This window comes from Nicotiana sylvestris, chromosome 1, assembly GCF_000393655.2.
Source record: "Nicotiana sylvestris chromosome 1, ASM39365v2, whole genome shotgun sequence".
Taxonomy (NCBI): Eukaryota; Viridiplantae; Streptophyta; class Magnoliopsida; order Solanales; family Solanaceae; genus Nicotiana; species Nicotiana sylvestris.
In genome coordinates this window covers 10,798,887-10,814,407 of record NC_091057.1, presented here as the reverse complement: position 1 = coordinate 10,814,407, position 15,521 = coordinate 10,798,887, and the positions used below count along the sequence as shown (strand labels likewise).

The following is a 15,521-nucleotide window of genomic DNA, read 5'->3' as shown; positions in this document are numbered from 1 at the left end:
CATATATTCTTTCTCAACAGTCATCCCCCATGTGAAATATGACTTTCAATCTTATAAACCCTTTTGATAAATATTATTTTTTTCAACAACAGCATAAGAAACCAAGCAAGAAAAACAGAAGAATATAGGTCAGTGTGACAGCATAGATCCAGCAAAAATTTGTTTTAACCTACAGAAATCTTTGTGGTTCTGAAAAATCATATCTTCAAGAAAAGACAAGAACCCTCTCTCAAAATGAAAAAAATAAATAAATAAGGAAATTTATACAACTTTCTCTCAGAGAATATAATTAATTTTAACTAACCCCAATTAACATAGGAGGAAGGAGAGTTGGAGCAACGGTAAAGTTGTCCCAGTGTGAGTTATAGATCACGGGTTTAAGTCGTGAAATCGGCTATTGATGCTTGAGTCAAGGTAGACTGCCTACATTACACCTTTTTAGGTGCAGCCTTTCCCCCTTCAAGGTAGGCTGCCTACATTACACCCTTTTAGGTGCGGCCCTTCCCCGGACCTTGCGAGAATGCGAAATGCTTTGTGCACCGTGAATTAGTTATTTTAACTAATCTCAATTAAGATGGGAGGAAGGGTAGCCTTAGAGCAATGGTAAAGTTGTTTCAGTGTGACCTATAGGTCATGAGTTCGAGCCGTGAAATCATCCATTAATGCTTGCATCAAGATAGGCCGCTACATTACACCCCTTTTAGTACGATCCTTTCCCAGACCCTACATGAATGCGGAATGCTTTGTGCATCGGGCTGATCAGAATTAACATAGGACTTAATTAGTACCATGCTGGCTAATAGTGTAAACTAAATCAAATCTTGGAGTAACATAAGGTATAAAGAAAATATGAAGCTCAATTCTATTTACACTGACCATATAATATGAAAGAATTTGATACAATTTTCTGTCTCCCAAAAAGGCAAAAGAAAAAAGTTACATTCACCTGACTTGAACCTTCTGTTATCACACCTTGCATCTAGTCTAGACTATAATATAACTTTGTTACAAAAGGTGATGTAACTACATAAGAAGCAAATGACATTGAGAAGAAGAAACCAATTAATCAAATGAATTGGCATACTGTATGTTGATCCACATAGGATAAAAACCATCCGAGGCGTGGCATGGCTCGACCTGTTACCAAAATTTTATCTGCAGTCTGTTGAATTGAAAGTATCTGCAAATCCGGAAGGTTTTGAGGGTATGCTCGACTGTGTGTCACTGATCGAGACGTCATCGAACATTCTTGAAGTTCCTTCATCAGCTTGCCACCTTTGAAGGGCTTGAGGAAGACTCATGTCAAGGTCAATGCCATAGCCATCGTCATCTTCATTTCTTGTAGGCTTCCACTGTTCGACAAGGGGACCAAGAACGTTTACAGCATGTCCCATATCAGGCCGCTGAAAAGGTTCACGAGCAGTGCAGTGGCCAGCCAACTCAGCAACTTTGGAAATACTCTCATATGTTTCATCATCAGGATCTAGTATCGGGTCAATAGCCTTTCGTAGGTTGTCTTTGCTGATAAGGACTCTGCGGAACCATGTTACCAAATGAGACCTCTCATCTGGCATGGTCTCGTCTAATGCTTTTCTTCCGGTAATGATCTCCATCAAAACAACCCCGAAAGCATAAACGTCTACTTTGGTTGTGACTCGTCCTGTAGCTGTAATAAAAAGGAGATGTTTAGTGGAATAACTCGAGTGTTGATTCATATGAGATTGAAAATTATCTTTTGTAAAAATAGCATACAGATATCCTAAGATACAAACAACAGATTAAAGGTGGTGGAATACAAGACAAAACAAGTACAAACATGCAAGCAACAAGCCATTACTCTGCCAACGAGAGTCTTTAGATGTAGAACTCGCGTCAAGACGAGAATCATGTTCTGGTTACCAATTAGGACTAATGACAAAGCAGCATTTATGTATGGAACTCACTTAACTATTACTAACATTATATCCTTATGTCTTTAACGTGATGACGATAACAACGTCTATGAATGCTGATGACCGGATACTTTTTAATTTTGCTTAAAATCTACAGCTTTAGATCAGGGGCATGCAAATCAGTTTTCAGATAAAAAAGATGTAATGAGACATGACGCGGAAACACTTACCCGCATATTCCGGTGCAAGATAGCCAAAAGTTCCAGCCAATCGGGTCTCAACAGAATATTTCCCATCAGGGGCGTTCCTAACCAAACCAAAATCTGCAACCTTGGCTCTCATGTCATCTCCGAGAAGGATGTTTGAGGGTTTCAAATCTCTATGAATGAAACTTTGTTGAGCTAAGCTATGCAGGTATTCAACCCCTCTCGCCACATCCAACGCTATTGTCACCCTCTCTTTCCAAGTAAGAGGTTTGTAGCCGAATTCTTGCCATTCAAACAAATGCTGACTCAAAGTTCCTTGCGGCATATACTCGTACACCAAAAGCCTCTCATTTCCATTAACACACGAACCAAGTAGAGCAACCAAATGCCTATGCCTGACTTTGGTAAGAACCGCAATTTCTGCTTGGAATTCATTCATTCCTTTATTACCCATTGGCCCAGATTCCATCCTCTTCACCGCGATCTTAGTCCCATCGTGTAATTCGCCCTTATAAACAACTCCAAACCCTCCTCTCCCCAAGATATTTTCTTCACTGAAGTTGTTTGTCACTTGCCGAAGGACTTGGATAGAAATGGCAATATTTCCGCCTTCAAAAACTGGTATCTCACTATGATCACCGCTGCTCTGACTCTGTAACTCACTAGGGACTCCGGTATATCCATTTGAACCGCCCACAACACTAGGGACAGTAGACTTAACCATTTCATTGACCATTTCATTGCTTTTCTCCGGAGTCTCAACCCTTCCAAATCTCTTATGGCGTCTCTTCATGTAACATTTGTAAGACACAAACAACACAACTAAAACGAAAACAACAGCAGCTATAACAACACCGGCAATCATTCCAGCTGAAACTGAAGGTCTCTTTGAACCTCCCGACGAATTTTCACCAGGACTACCAGAATTTGATCCGGAACCTCCAGATCCACTTCCTCCACCACCGCTACTTATATTCTTCCCAAGAAATAAGTTACCAGTATGAGTAAATTTCACACTAGCCGGAAACAAAGGTATAGGTCCAGACAAATTGTTATTAGACACATCAAGAACTTGTAAATTAGGCAAAGTTGTCAAGCTCTCCGGAATTGTACCAGTAAGATTATTATCATTCAAAAACAAGTTCCTCAAAGAAGTCAATTTCACAAAAGCAGGCGAAATAGTACCCGAAAACCCACGCTTACCTAAGTTAGCAACAGTCACATTCTTCCTTGTTGTATCACAACTAATAAAACTCCAATCTTTACAAGCATCGTTTCCTTTCCAAGACTCGGCCAACGAAACCGGATATCCAAAACCACTAGCTACATCAAGAAGAGCAGTAACCTGTGGATCACAAGGTCCAGGACTATCTTTACAAAAACTATTTGTAGTTCCAAGATTAAACTTAACCCCATCTTTAAACTGAGGCATTGGACCCTGCAACTTATTATTCTGCAAAGTAATATTTAATAATTTGGGAAGAGTCATAACAGACTCAGGAACAACACCAGTAAACTGATTATCCCTTAATTGCAAATCAAATATACTCTCACAATTTGATAAATCAGGTATACTACCAGTAAAAGAATTAGCATGTAACCAAACTTGAGACAATTGTGTCATATTTTCAATGACATTAATAGTACCTGATAACCCTTTAAGCTGATTATTCAACCAAAGATTCCTAATTTCAGAACCCCTAAAAGAAGCAGGCAAAGAACCAGTAAGATTATTATAAGACAACCTCAAGTTCATTAAATTAGGAAAAGAATCAAAAAAATCAGGAATAACACCAATAATACTAGAATTACTAGCATAAAAAGACCCTAAATTTGTACTTTCAGTTAAGTACGTAGGAATTTGCCAAGGAGAGAGTTTTCCATTTTCACTAATACTTAAAGTTACTAAATTTGGAACCCCCAAAAGGAAACCTTGAGGAACAGAAGTGAATTGATTATTGTCCAAGAAAATTTCAGCTAAGTTTGACATGTTTGAAAAAGAAGGTAAAGGACCAGAAAGTTGGTTGTTTTGAACAGAAAGAGTTTTAAGATTGGAAAGTTGGTTAAGTTCAGGAGGTAAAGAACCAGAAACAGATTGCGAATCAAGATTAATGGAAGTTACAGTAGTAGAGGATTTATCACAGTTGACATTTTTCCAAGAACAGAAAGGTTGAGAAGTTGACCAACCAGAAGGTGGTGGAGAAAGAGATGAAAGAAGTTTTGACATAACAGAAGCATCATCTGAGAAAGTGAAGGTAAGGGAAGTTAAGAGTAGGAGGAGGTGGAGAATGAGGTAGTGGTGGTGGAAAGCCATTGATGGTTAGGGGGTTGGGATGTTAGGGTAGTGGGTGCATAAATAGAGGAAGAATGGAGATGTGGGGTTGTGGGGGTGGGGGGTAATGGTGGGTAGGTGGTTTGTTACTTGAATAATGTGTTTGGTTTTTTGGTCAAGAAGAAGGGAGATATGTTCCAGCCGTAGAAGATGTCCCCGTCAGGGTAGGCCGGCAATATTATATATTTTTGGGTGCGACCAATGTTTTAAAAAACGGCGCGCGTGAGGCGAGACGTTTTATCTCTGACGAGGCGAAGCGTAAACCCTGAGACATAGGGCGTAAATCCCACGGATCTTTAAATTTTATTAATTTTAAGAATTTTAAGATAGTATTAAATAAACAATAATTATAAAATTACATTAAAATCACAAAATTATAACAAATAATATATTTAAAATATTAATAAATTATAATTCAATTATGAATAATACGAAAAGTATGACATATATCATAATATGTAAATAGTTGCAATGTCGTTACAACTCAAACATCAAAAGTAATGTATTCGATACGACATTTTATATGTATCTCTTAAGGAGTAATGAATCTTGAAAGAATTTCGACATTATAATTTGATATTTTTCTTAAAATACTCCTTTTATTTAATATGCTTTCTATTTGAAAGAAAATTTATATAAAATATAATTCATAATTTAAATATGATTCTCAAGCATCATTCATTTTTAAATTTTAACAAGTTAATAAAGTGACACATAATTCACCATATGATAACTAATTATTTGTACATAGTTACTAGCTAATACTAAGCTATTCAATTAACAAGTATTGTATCTCGTAAACGTGAAAAAAAATTAGAAAAATAATTATAAAAAATTATGGACTATTATATAGTAAAGACATAACAACAGTTAATAAATAAATACTTTTTAAATGAAAGAGCTATTTAAAATTAACTAGCAATCTTAGTGGATAACACACAATAATTTTTATTTTAATTATGACAATACTCCTAACTTAATAATTTATACTTAGGAAAAAGTAATTTTGAGTGGTCAATGATTTATTAAGAAAATTTGAAGATTTACACGGTTAGTTACATACAATTGCATAAAGTTCTATTAGGTGAGCCAGTACGCCGGACGTTGGGCGTGTCTGGGACATAAGCCCCGATAGCCGAGGCGTAAGTCTCACGGAACCAAGCCCCACATATAAGTCCAGGGGTGTTTTACGAGTGCTCCGCCCCGGAGCGAGTCCTGGACGAGTCTTAATTCTGCCTTTTAAAACAAAAGGTGCGACCTTCTCAATACTTGCATGAATATTAAATAAAAGATACATAAGAGTAGGCTGCCTATATTATATCTTTTTAGATAGAATTTTTTTCGAATCTTGTATGAATACGGAATAGAAGATGTTTGTATAAGGGTAGGCTATCAATAATTTTTTTTTGGTGCGAACCTTCCCCGAATTCAGTGGCTGAGGCAGGATTCCCGCCAAAAGGATTCAAAAAAAGAAAAAGTTACAAAAGTTGTAACTAGTGGGGATAGAATCAATGACCTTATTAAGATTTTGAACCCCCGTGACCACCAAGTTATGTTTTTGGTTGTGTCAAGGGGATTCAAAGCATAATATATAGAGGTAAAAAAGCAGATTTTGCCTTACATATACAATATAATTTTTCGACGAAGGGGGTTCGGGTGAACACCCTTCCGCCCCCTAAATCCGCCCCTGCCCGAATCTTGCGTGAATACGAAATAGAAGATGCTTGCATCAGGTAAACTGCCTATATTATACTTTTTTGGGTGCGATCCTTCCCCGAACCTTGCGTGAATATGGAATATAAGATGTTTGTATAAAGGTAGGCTGCCTACATTATATCTTTTTGGGTGCGACTTTTTTTCGAACCCTGTGAGAATACGGAATAGATCGAAGATGCTTGTATTAGAGTAGGCTGCCTATATTTACCTTTTTGAATGCGATATTTCCCTGAATCTTGCATGAATATAAAATATTTTGTATCGGGTTGCTCTTTTTTTTTTTTTTTTTTTTTTTTAAGAAGGGAGATGTGGGAGTTCATGAAAAGGACTTCCTGGTTTTCCATTTAAACTTTTCGATGAAGGGAGAGGACCGTTTGGGTGTTTGTTCTTTTGTCTTCTTTGAGTATTGAGTGTTTCGATTAATTTGAATTTGCGTCGCTAATTTTAGCCTCTTTGTCAAGAAGCCTTCTGTTTGATTCAAAAGATATTAAAACCTTTTTGAACAAATCAATCAAAGATGAAGGGGTAAATCTTAGCTGAGTATAATAAACTATAGAAGAAGTAATAGGTAGAGAGATGATCGTCAATAAGTTTCTTTTCGTTCTCAAATAGTGATTTCCCAGAGCTTAGATGTCCTGTTACATGGTTACTGTCGCCCTTTTATACTAGAGAGAAACTCTTCTAAATTGTAAGAAACAAAATACAAGGAATATTCGACGGAATATTCCTAATGTCCCATAATGGGCTTACACTATTACAAGGGTCGTACAGTCTATTCTTTTGCCCTAAGGTCGTCTCCCTCAGAACGTCGACTTGAAGATGTCCGATCATTTGTCGTACTTCGTCGCAGGTCGTGGTCGGTCAAATTTAGACCCATACAACTTCATTTTTAAATCTCGAATTTAGAAGCTTATTCAAGATTTTAATTCTATGAATACTTTATTTGAGTTATGAGATTATAGTTCAATAATTGCAACAATTCCAGTGAGTTTTACCCAAATAATCCAGGTCTAAGTTAAATTTATAAGTTCAGATGAACAACACACGTCTATAATGCTAGATCCGTTCATGCTCGAATTAGCCTCTCTAAAGAAAAGAACTTAATTACTATATCCGGACTTGAAACCTTTAGCTAACAGTTTGTTTGGATGATTGTTACCTATTGGTATTATATCGGTTTGTTACTTTAAATACAATATTTATTTTGATTGTTACTTAAATTTTATTGTATCGTATCGTTAAATTCGTCACTACGTAACAACGAAAATTATCACTTTATGGAATGACGAATTTGGTGTGATGACGTTGTTTCCTTGCTTTTTCTCCCATATTGCTCTTCCTAATTATTAAATAATCATATTTTATCTTTTATCATATTTTTTTATATAATAATTCTATTCCGTATCCTATTTTTTCTTAGTAATGTTCGAAGTTTATTCTTCATATTACTGCTGGGTGACATCATGAAACGATGACAAACGATACAATCTATCCAAATATTTTATTTATCAAACAATACAATACAATACGATACATTATGAAACAACATATAGTAACAATCCAAACAAGCCGCAAGTATAAATAATAAGTTATCATTTCGTCATGCCTTTCAAGAAAATGAGAAAAAGACAGCGAGCGTTAAATCCACGTCTACTGTACAAGCGACTTTCATCATAAACAGATTTTAATGAATAATAATTAAGACTTATTAGCGCACACAAAAAAAAAGATAATTAGGACATTAAGACTTGATAGTCACCCTTTGGTGGTCGATTTGAGCGTTTGTAATTATTTGCAAAAAATGTTCTTATATATATATATATTTTGATAAAGAATTTATACTAATGATCACAGCTTCATAGGATTTATATCTTTGTCATCAAGTGGCAACTCAATTTTCTTTTTTCAAAATTTCCTTTTTACTTGTTCCTTTCTTAAGGGCATTATTTAGAAAAATTTCCACTTTTTAAAAGGTCCCTTTTATCCTATTTTAACGAGAGAACTGAACTTCATGCTGAAGTTTTGACTCTAGAATTAATTTAGTGAGTTTATTATATACCTTGGGAAAAGGAGAAGACAGACATGACGTATATACTAGATTACTGGTCTATATACATGTTGTAGTTCACTTATAAATATCCATATGCTCTAAACATGTTAAAGTAAGGGCCCATTTGGCATAAAAAAATTCACTTTTTTTCCGAAATTAATGTTTGACCACAAATTTTTCAATTTTCACTTGAAGATGAATTTTAGAATTTTTCAAAAATTTTAAAAACTCCAAACAGTTGTTTTTCAAAATTTTCACTTCAGATCACGTGCAAAAATTCAAAAACAACCAAAATTATATTCATGTCCAAACACAAATTTAATTTTTAAATACCATTTTCACTTGAATTTTTTTTTCTCCGTAATTTTACAATTCTTATGTCCAAATGTCCGCTAAGTTGAAAAATTATAATCTTTTCCTCCACAACTCTTCTAATGCATTCTTGAATTTCTTTTGGGGCTTGGTTGGGGGTGGGTGGTGGGTGGGGTGGGGTGGGGATCTTGCCCATTCAAGTAAGAAGGAATCTTTTAACACAAGCATATTGTTTTAGCAAAAGCTGCTTGATTTGACCAAGCTCCTCTGGACGTCTACCTCCGCCCGGCCCTAACTATGAACAAGCATAACCGGAGAGGGCAATTTGTTCTAAAAATCACCACTTGTGGAAAAAGTCTAAACAGCAAAAAAGGATGATGTGTGCTCAGGGGCGAAGGTACAAGCCGAGCTACGGGTTGAACCAAACCCAGTAGTTTTTACTTAAATAGTGTATTTGTTATTTAAAATTCATTTTAAAGTCTATGCCCCAAAACATGTAAAGTGTTAAGTCTGCTATTTAAAATACAACAAAATACCCAGTATTATCCCACACCGTATTATTTAAATATATTCATAATTTACAATGTATTTAAAGATTAACCAATTATCCCAAACTTCAAGACTAATTATCTGAATATTTGTACATGAATTTTGAGCCGTTAATTTGAAATTCAGTACTTAGTGTCCTAAATTTTGAGCTACTAATTTGAAATTCAGGACAAAGTATCCTGAATATCTACACTACTAATTTAAAACTCAAGACTAAGTGTGCTGAATTTTTGACCTGCTAATTTAAAATTCACTATATAAGATTCAAATTTCTGGACACAATTTTTGAACTTTAGAATACGATGTCCTGAAGTTTGAACCTTGAGCGAATTGGCTAATCTTTAAATACATTGTAAACTGTAGATATATTTTAAATAACATGCTTAAAAGTGGCTATCTGGTGTCATTCACTAGATAGCCACTCTAAAGGCCTACTATATAGGAATTAACTAATTTGTCCAAAATTTCATTTTTCAGTTCAATTTTTCCGAACACAAATGTCCTGAATTGTCATGAAATTAAAATTTTTAGTTCAAATTTTCAGGACAAAGTACTAGCTAATCCCTAAATAATAGTCCTAATAAGAATGATTGTTTGTACACTTCCCCATAAATCTTTGATTTATATTATAATATAAATTAATAAAATAACATAATAACACAAAGAAACATGACACTTCCAAAAGTTGGTGTATAAATGACTTTTCTGACAAGTATACTTCTACATGAGTCTTTAACTATTCAAAGTATAAGTTTCAATAGGAGATCATGAGCTTTGAATATAAAAGAAAGCAACTATAGGTAGCTAGCCTACGGTTTTACAATCGTGCTTTGGTACGAAAAAACAAAAGATGTACATATATTAGGAAGCAAATTCATCCAAAGGTCTTTCTGCAGAATTGATTTCGTCAGGCGAGATAGACATGAATGATCTTATAGCTGGCTTAACCTTTTCACCAACCTTGATAAAGAGCAAGAACAATATCCGGTACGAAACTACCATCCCGAGTAAAATGACAAGGTCCATCCACTTTGAATAATCCATCTTAATTTGCCATGTATCTCTCAGAATGTCGTTCCCATTGATCATTTGAATTTCACCCTTATTGTGGTGATCGTCGCGAATTTTTAGCCCTTCAAACTCGTTCTTGAACATCCCTTCATAAGCATACTTATGAAATGCCATGTAGTGTAGAGGGTACTTCCAGAATGGCTTAGGCAAATCATTTGGTAATCGAAAGAATCCGCCACTTAGTATCATAAGGGCTTGTATTCCTGCTCCTGTTATTATCCCCATAAGGTAATTAGGCACGATGCTTGCTACGATCATCATTAGGCTCTCAACCAATATCATGCAGGTAAAGAGGACCAAAGCAAAGTAGACGAAATGCTCGAATCCATTTTGGAGCCCAGTGAGGAAATAAGCAATGGCTCCTGGGATCAAAGATAGCAGTAGCAAGTATGGCAAAGCAGACAGTGTGTTTGCAATGACAAAAGAACCAGAGCCATAGTGACCATTTAGTAGTTCTAGTTGAAATACCTATTTTTTTTCCATAGTTTTCAGAAACCTATTATTAGCATGAGAAGGAAGGATATAAAAAAAGAAATTGTTAAAGCAAAACATATGTATTATACCTTCATATCTTCCACAAAAGAGGGGAATCCACCAATGGCCATAAAGGTGATAAATGAAGACACAAACATAATCATGGAACCTCTTGCCTATTAATTTTCACCATGTAAAACAGAGTAAATTTAATTTGGCAGTTTAAAACATCAGGTAGAGGAGGAAATGTCATGTGTATCTCGCTCAATTACCTGAATTGAAGCAATAGAAAAGCCAATATGATAGTAGATGGTGCCAACACCTAAAGTTAAGGTAACATTAACAGCTAGTCGGAGCCAGTACTAGCCAAGATCACGGGACATATTCACAAATGACCTTTTTGTCAAAACAAGGCTTTGTGTTGTGAAGTCAGCCTGGCTTCTTTTCTCCAGCACTTCACCTTCCTGTATATGATTTTGATGGTCGGGAAGCACAAAATACTAATGAGTACATCTCTCTATTTCCTCTCCTAATAGCTTTACTGAAGTTGCATTTCAAGAAGTAAGTTGAGAGGTCCTGAGCAATATAATCATACAGAGTTTTTTCAGATGTTGTACCTGTTTGCAGATTTCAGCAACGTGGCTTTCAACTGCTTCGGACTTCTTGGACGCTTTGTACGACTTTATCAGGATATTTATCATTTCTTCTGTTGGTTTCCTCCTAGTTGAACCTTCTTCTATGTCGTCCTATTATTCATAAATAGCTAATTCATGAGTTTCATTTAGTGCATTTGAGAAACAATATTATTTCTATTAGTATAACTGATAGTAGATAAAAAGATCAAAACCCAATTCTTACCTGATCAAAGTCACTGTTTATTGTTCTGAGAAAATGATCAGAGGGATTCTGGAGAGCCGGGCAAGGAAAACCACTCAATGCAAAAAACTGCAGTACGATCATTTAATTTACACATGAAGTGTTATCAATTTGGCTAATCAACTGACTTGGAGGCGAGTCATAATTTTAGAGAATTCAAACTAATTATATGCTCACCTCAGTTGCTGCACTAGCAGGGCCAAAATACACAGTTCTACCAGAAGACAGAAGACATAGAGAATGAAATAGACCGAAAACCTCAGCACCAGGTTGATGAATTGAGGAAATGATTGTTCGCCCTTGGCATTGGCGTGCAATTCTTTGCATGACATAATAAGATGCTGCACTATCAAGTCCACTAGTTGGTTCATCAAGGAAGAGAAGTTTCGGGCGAGTTAAAAGCTCCAAGCATATGCTGACTCTCCTCTTCTGTCCTCCACTTATTCCTTTCCCGCTCCATCCTCCAATTCTTGTTTCCATGGCATCTTGCAACCCCATTTCCTTTATCGTCATGTCTGCTATTTCCTTTTTCTTTAATTTTGGCATGGAATTTGGGAGTTGGAGTTCAGCCGAATAGTATACGGCTTCCTTTACTGTTAGTGTTGCAATTAGAGTATCATCTTGAGTCACATAGGCCTGATTGCATCAAATGTTATTACTATTAACTCTAATTTTGTTAGAAAAAACTTAGAGATGCGGATGCATACTGTAAATAATTAAAGGAAATAGAAGTTGTTTCAAGACAAGTAATATGCTCCAGCCAGTTTCTTTTTGACGTGCAAGTAAAGTTGTGTCAATATGTTTCTGAGATACAATATGATTACCTTATGCACATGTGGGATTAGAATCCTATGCAACCATAGAGAAGATCAAAAATCTAACGTCCTACAAAAGATATTAAGCGCTATAGCAGAATGATCAAAATATTTAAGAAAGGCAGATGAAGATCATTGTTTTATCAGTTGTCTATATATTTTTCTTCTACTTTCATAATTGGCCTAAAAAGCTAGTACTTCTTCTGTTCAATTTATATGACAACTCTTTTCCTTTTGGGACATATAAAAATTTGACACCCTTTTGAAACTTCAAGAATTCAATGCATATATATAAGTGCTAACGGGGTGTTATACGATATAAGGATGCCTACCAAGGTGAAAGGTAAGTTTTATAGAACAACTATAACACCAACTATGTTATATTGTAGTGAATGGTGGGCTGCTAAAATTCTACATATCCATAAGATGAGTACTGCAGAAATATTTGCTAAGATGAATGTGCGGTCACATAAGATTAGATTAGATAAAAAAAATGGACGCATTCGCCAGAAGGTGCAGTAGCACACATTTGAGGATAAAATGAGAGAAGGTCGCTTGAGATGGTTTGGTCATCTCCTGCGTCGACCTACGGATGCACCGGTCCGTAGGTGTGAAACTATGGTGGAGGAAGGTGTTAAAAGGGAACGGGGTAGACCTAAAATCGCATGGAAGGAAGTTGTCTCGAAATCCTCGGAATCAATGCAGACTTTAGCTAAAGATAGGACAGAATGGAAGAGCAAAATTAATATAGGTGATACCTACTAGTTGGGAATAAGTTTTATTATTATCTTTTTTTACTTACACTTTCTTTTATTTTGGTAATGATGATGACAAGAGTTGAGCTTAATAAAAGGAACAAGGATGAATATATATATATATTCAGAATTTAAAGTTAAACGTGATGTTTTCTTTATTAAACTATTTTTTCATCAGTTACTTTTATATTCCACGATTATGATATATAAGTCAATTTAATAAGTATTAATTATGTGTTAAGTCAAATGCCATCATATGGGATGAAGTATAAGGAATGTATGCTTAAAATCAGTGTGGGAGAAATTCCCTCTTCTTTCTCACTAGCACTTTCTCCTTTTGAAAATCTCCAACAAATAATACACAGCTGGTAGAGTATTTGACAAGAATTAGAGATTATTTGATGTTAGCCCCCTGTAATTTATTCCAAAACAGGATGAAGTTTTACTTACGGAGGTTCCATATGCCAGTCTCTGTTTGCGGCCATTGATTAGAATATCTCCACTCTGCGTTATGTTGGATCCTAATCTCCCTGCTCACATAAAGTACACTTATAAAAATTAAATAACAGCAGTTTGCTAAGGTGGGGGTGCTTCAGAAATACTGACTTTGTTTCAATTTAAGCATCATACTCTCCTTTTTAGTCTGTTTTAGAAAAGAATATTTTTTTCTATATTTAGTAAGTTTTTATTTCAGACATCATAAGATTCAACAGGTAATTTCGATATGTTATACATGTCTTTAATTTAAAACCACAAGATTCCAAAGTACTTACATTCTTAAACTGTCAAACTATGACACATAAAATGGAATGAAGAAAATACCTGCTATTGCGTCAAGAAGTGTTGATTTGCCAGAGCCAGAAGGACCCATGATAGCCAAGAGCTCCCCAGGCCTTGCATAGCCTGTCAAACCTTGAAGAATTCCTTTGCCGCCACTGTTCACGCACAGATTTTCCCATGTCAAGAAAACTCCTCCATTAGTATTTAGTGGTTTGGCTTCACCCAATTCAACTTCTTTTGGTCCTTTGTTTGGCATGGGAGTAGTGACTGAAATGATCCATATGTTGGAAGTTTGAGAGTACTTTAGTCCAGAAAAAGAAAGAAAAACGAGTCTGTCTCTTTTCCATGTGGAATGAGTAAATTTCTTGTTAAAGTTTGTTGTGAGTTTCTCTTATGTTAAAAGATCTAGACGTCGCACTCTTTTTCTCAACGGTTGTTTCACTTGATCACGAGGAAAAGGTAGCAGCTACTCCTAAGTCCTGTATTGCTACAATTACCTTACTTAGTTCTAACTAATCTTTAATCAATATTGCCCGAACTCTCCAAATTGTTGCCGCACCCATGTCGGATCCTTTAAAAGTCCATTACTCCTACCTTTTAAGGATAGGACACACAGCTAATCCGAGCAACATAGTCTTTAATTGTTTGATCAAGGCTAAACAGACAGAAGCAGGTACATAAAGCAAAGGGGAAAAGGTCAAAATTGCCCTTGGATTATTTAAAATAGAACAACTACATTCTCCTGTGATTTTGGTCCCAAAAATATTCTTACCTTTAGTCTATTGGAGCACTTATGCCCGTCAAAACTAACTGAGCTCTGGCTCAGATTTGACCACATTAAAAAGTTAGTATATTTTTGCTTAGAAGGAGCTCCAGCTAACATGGCCGCCCAAGAAACAACATCTCTGACTGGCACTGCGTCATATACTGAGCATCATTCAGCATCCCATTAGCATGAAATGGGGACATTCCTTCCGGATTAATACATAAGAAAATTGGATTTAAAAAAAATTTAAGCATAGATGTCAGGTTATAAATTTGCAGATTTTAACCCAACCAAAAACGATATATTTCTACCAGGTGGCCACTTTCTTAACCTTTTATTTCACTGAAAAAACTAAAAATTTACATCACTAAACACCTTATATACATTGTTATACATAGTCATACGTTAATTATACATAAATATATAATAATACACACTATCTGAAGGCAATTTTTTTACAATTATCTATGTTGTATAATTATGTATAATCTTGTATACTTGTGTATAATCATGTATAATTCTTTATAGCTATGAGAATACACACAAATATACATGGTTATAATTATGTATAATCTTGTATACTTGTGTATAATCATGTATAATGCTATATAGCTATGAGAATACACACAAATATACATTGTTATACATGATTATACAAAGTATATATAGTTATATACAACATATACATCATTCTTCCTCCCTTCAGAAGTCATTAAAAGCGAGAGGAGGAAGAAGAAGAAGAAAAAGAAGAAGAAGAAGAAGAAGAAGAAGAAGAAGAAGAAGAAGGAGGAAAAATTACCAAAAAAAAAGAGGAGATTTCATAACTTAGAATAAGAGACAAGAATTAAAAGAAATAACCACTCAATATTTTCTTTTTCTTTAAACGGGAATAAAAGGATCCTCTAATGTGAAAGTCGGAATCTGCTT

At 35.3% G+C, this 15,521-nt stretch overlaps 1 protein-coding gene and 1 pseudogene across 2 annotated transcripts; both read right to left on the bottom strand.

Moving 5' to 3' along the window:
• Window positions 1–839: 839 nt before the first annotated feature.
• Window positions 840–4,559, bottom strand: LOC104241249 (receptor-like kinase TMK4). Of its 2 annotated transcripts, XM_009796178.2 has the most exons (3): window positions 4,286–4,375; window positions 2,123–3,798; window positions 840–1,666 (listed from the first exon to the last, which is right to left on the bottom strand). In XM_009796178.2, exons 2-3 carry the CDS (start codon window positions 3,720–3,722, stop codon window positions 1,152–1,154), a joined length of 2,115 nt encoding a protein of 704 aa, XP_009794480.1. In that variant the 5' UTR covers window positions 3,723–3,798; window positions 4,286–4,375; the 3' UTR covers window positions 840–1,151. The 2 variants fall into 2 exon arrangements, with proteins under 2 accessions (XP_009794480.1, XP_009794479.1); XM_009796177.2 differs by having other exon boundaries at window positions 2,123–4,559.
• Window positions 4,560–9,733: 5,174 nt separating this feature from the next.
• On the bottom strand, window positions 9,734–14,978 carry LOC104241248 (ABC transporter G family member 1-like; annotated as a pseudogene).
• Window positions 14,979–15,521: the final 543 nt, after the last annotated feature.

What these genes read in the sequence shown, in the direction of transcription:
- LOC104241249 (XM_009796177.2), bottom strand. Translation starts at nt 4,412, where the DNA reads ATGGCTTTCCACCACCACTACCTCATTCTCCACCTCCTCCTACTCTTA. An exon ending in TCTTGCACCGGAATATGCGG is followed by an intron (nt 1,667 to 2,122) that starts GTAAGTGTTTCC and finishes TTTTTATTACAG; the next exon opens with CTACAGGACGAGTCACAACC.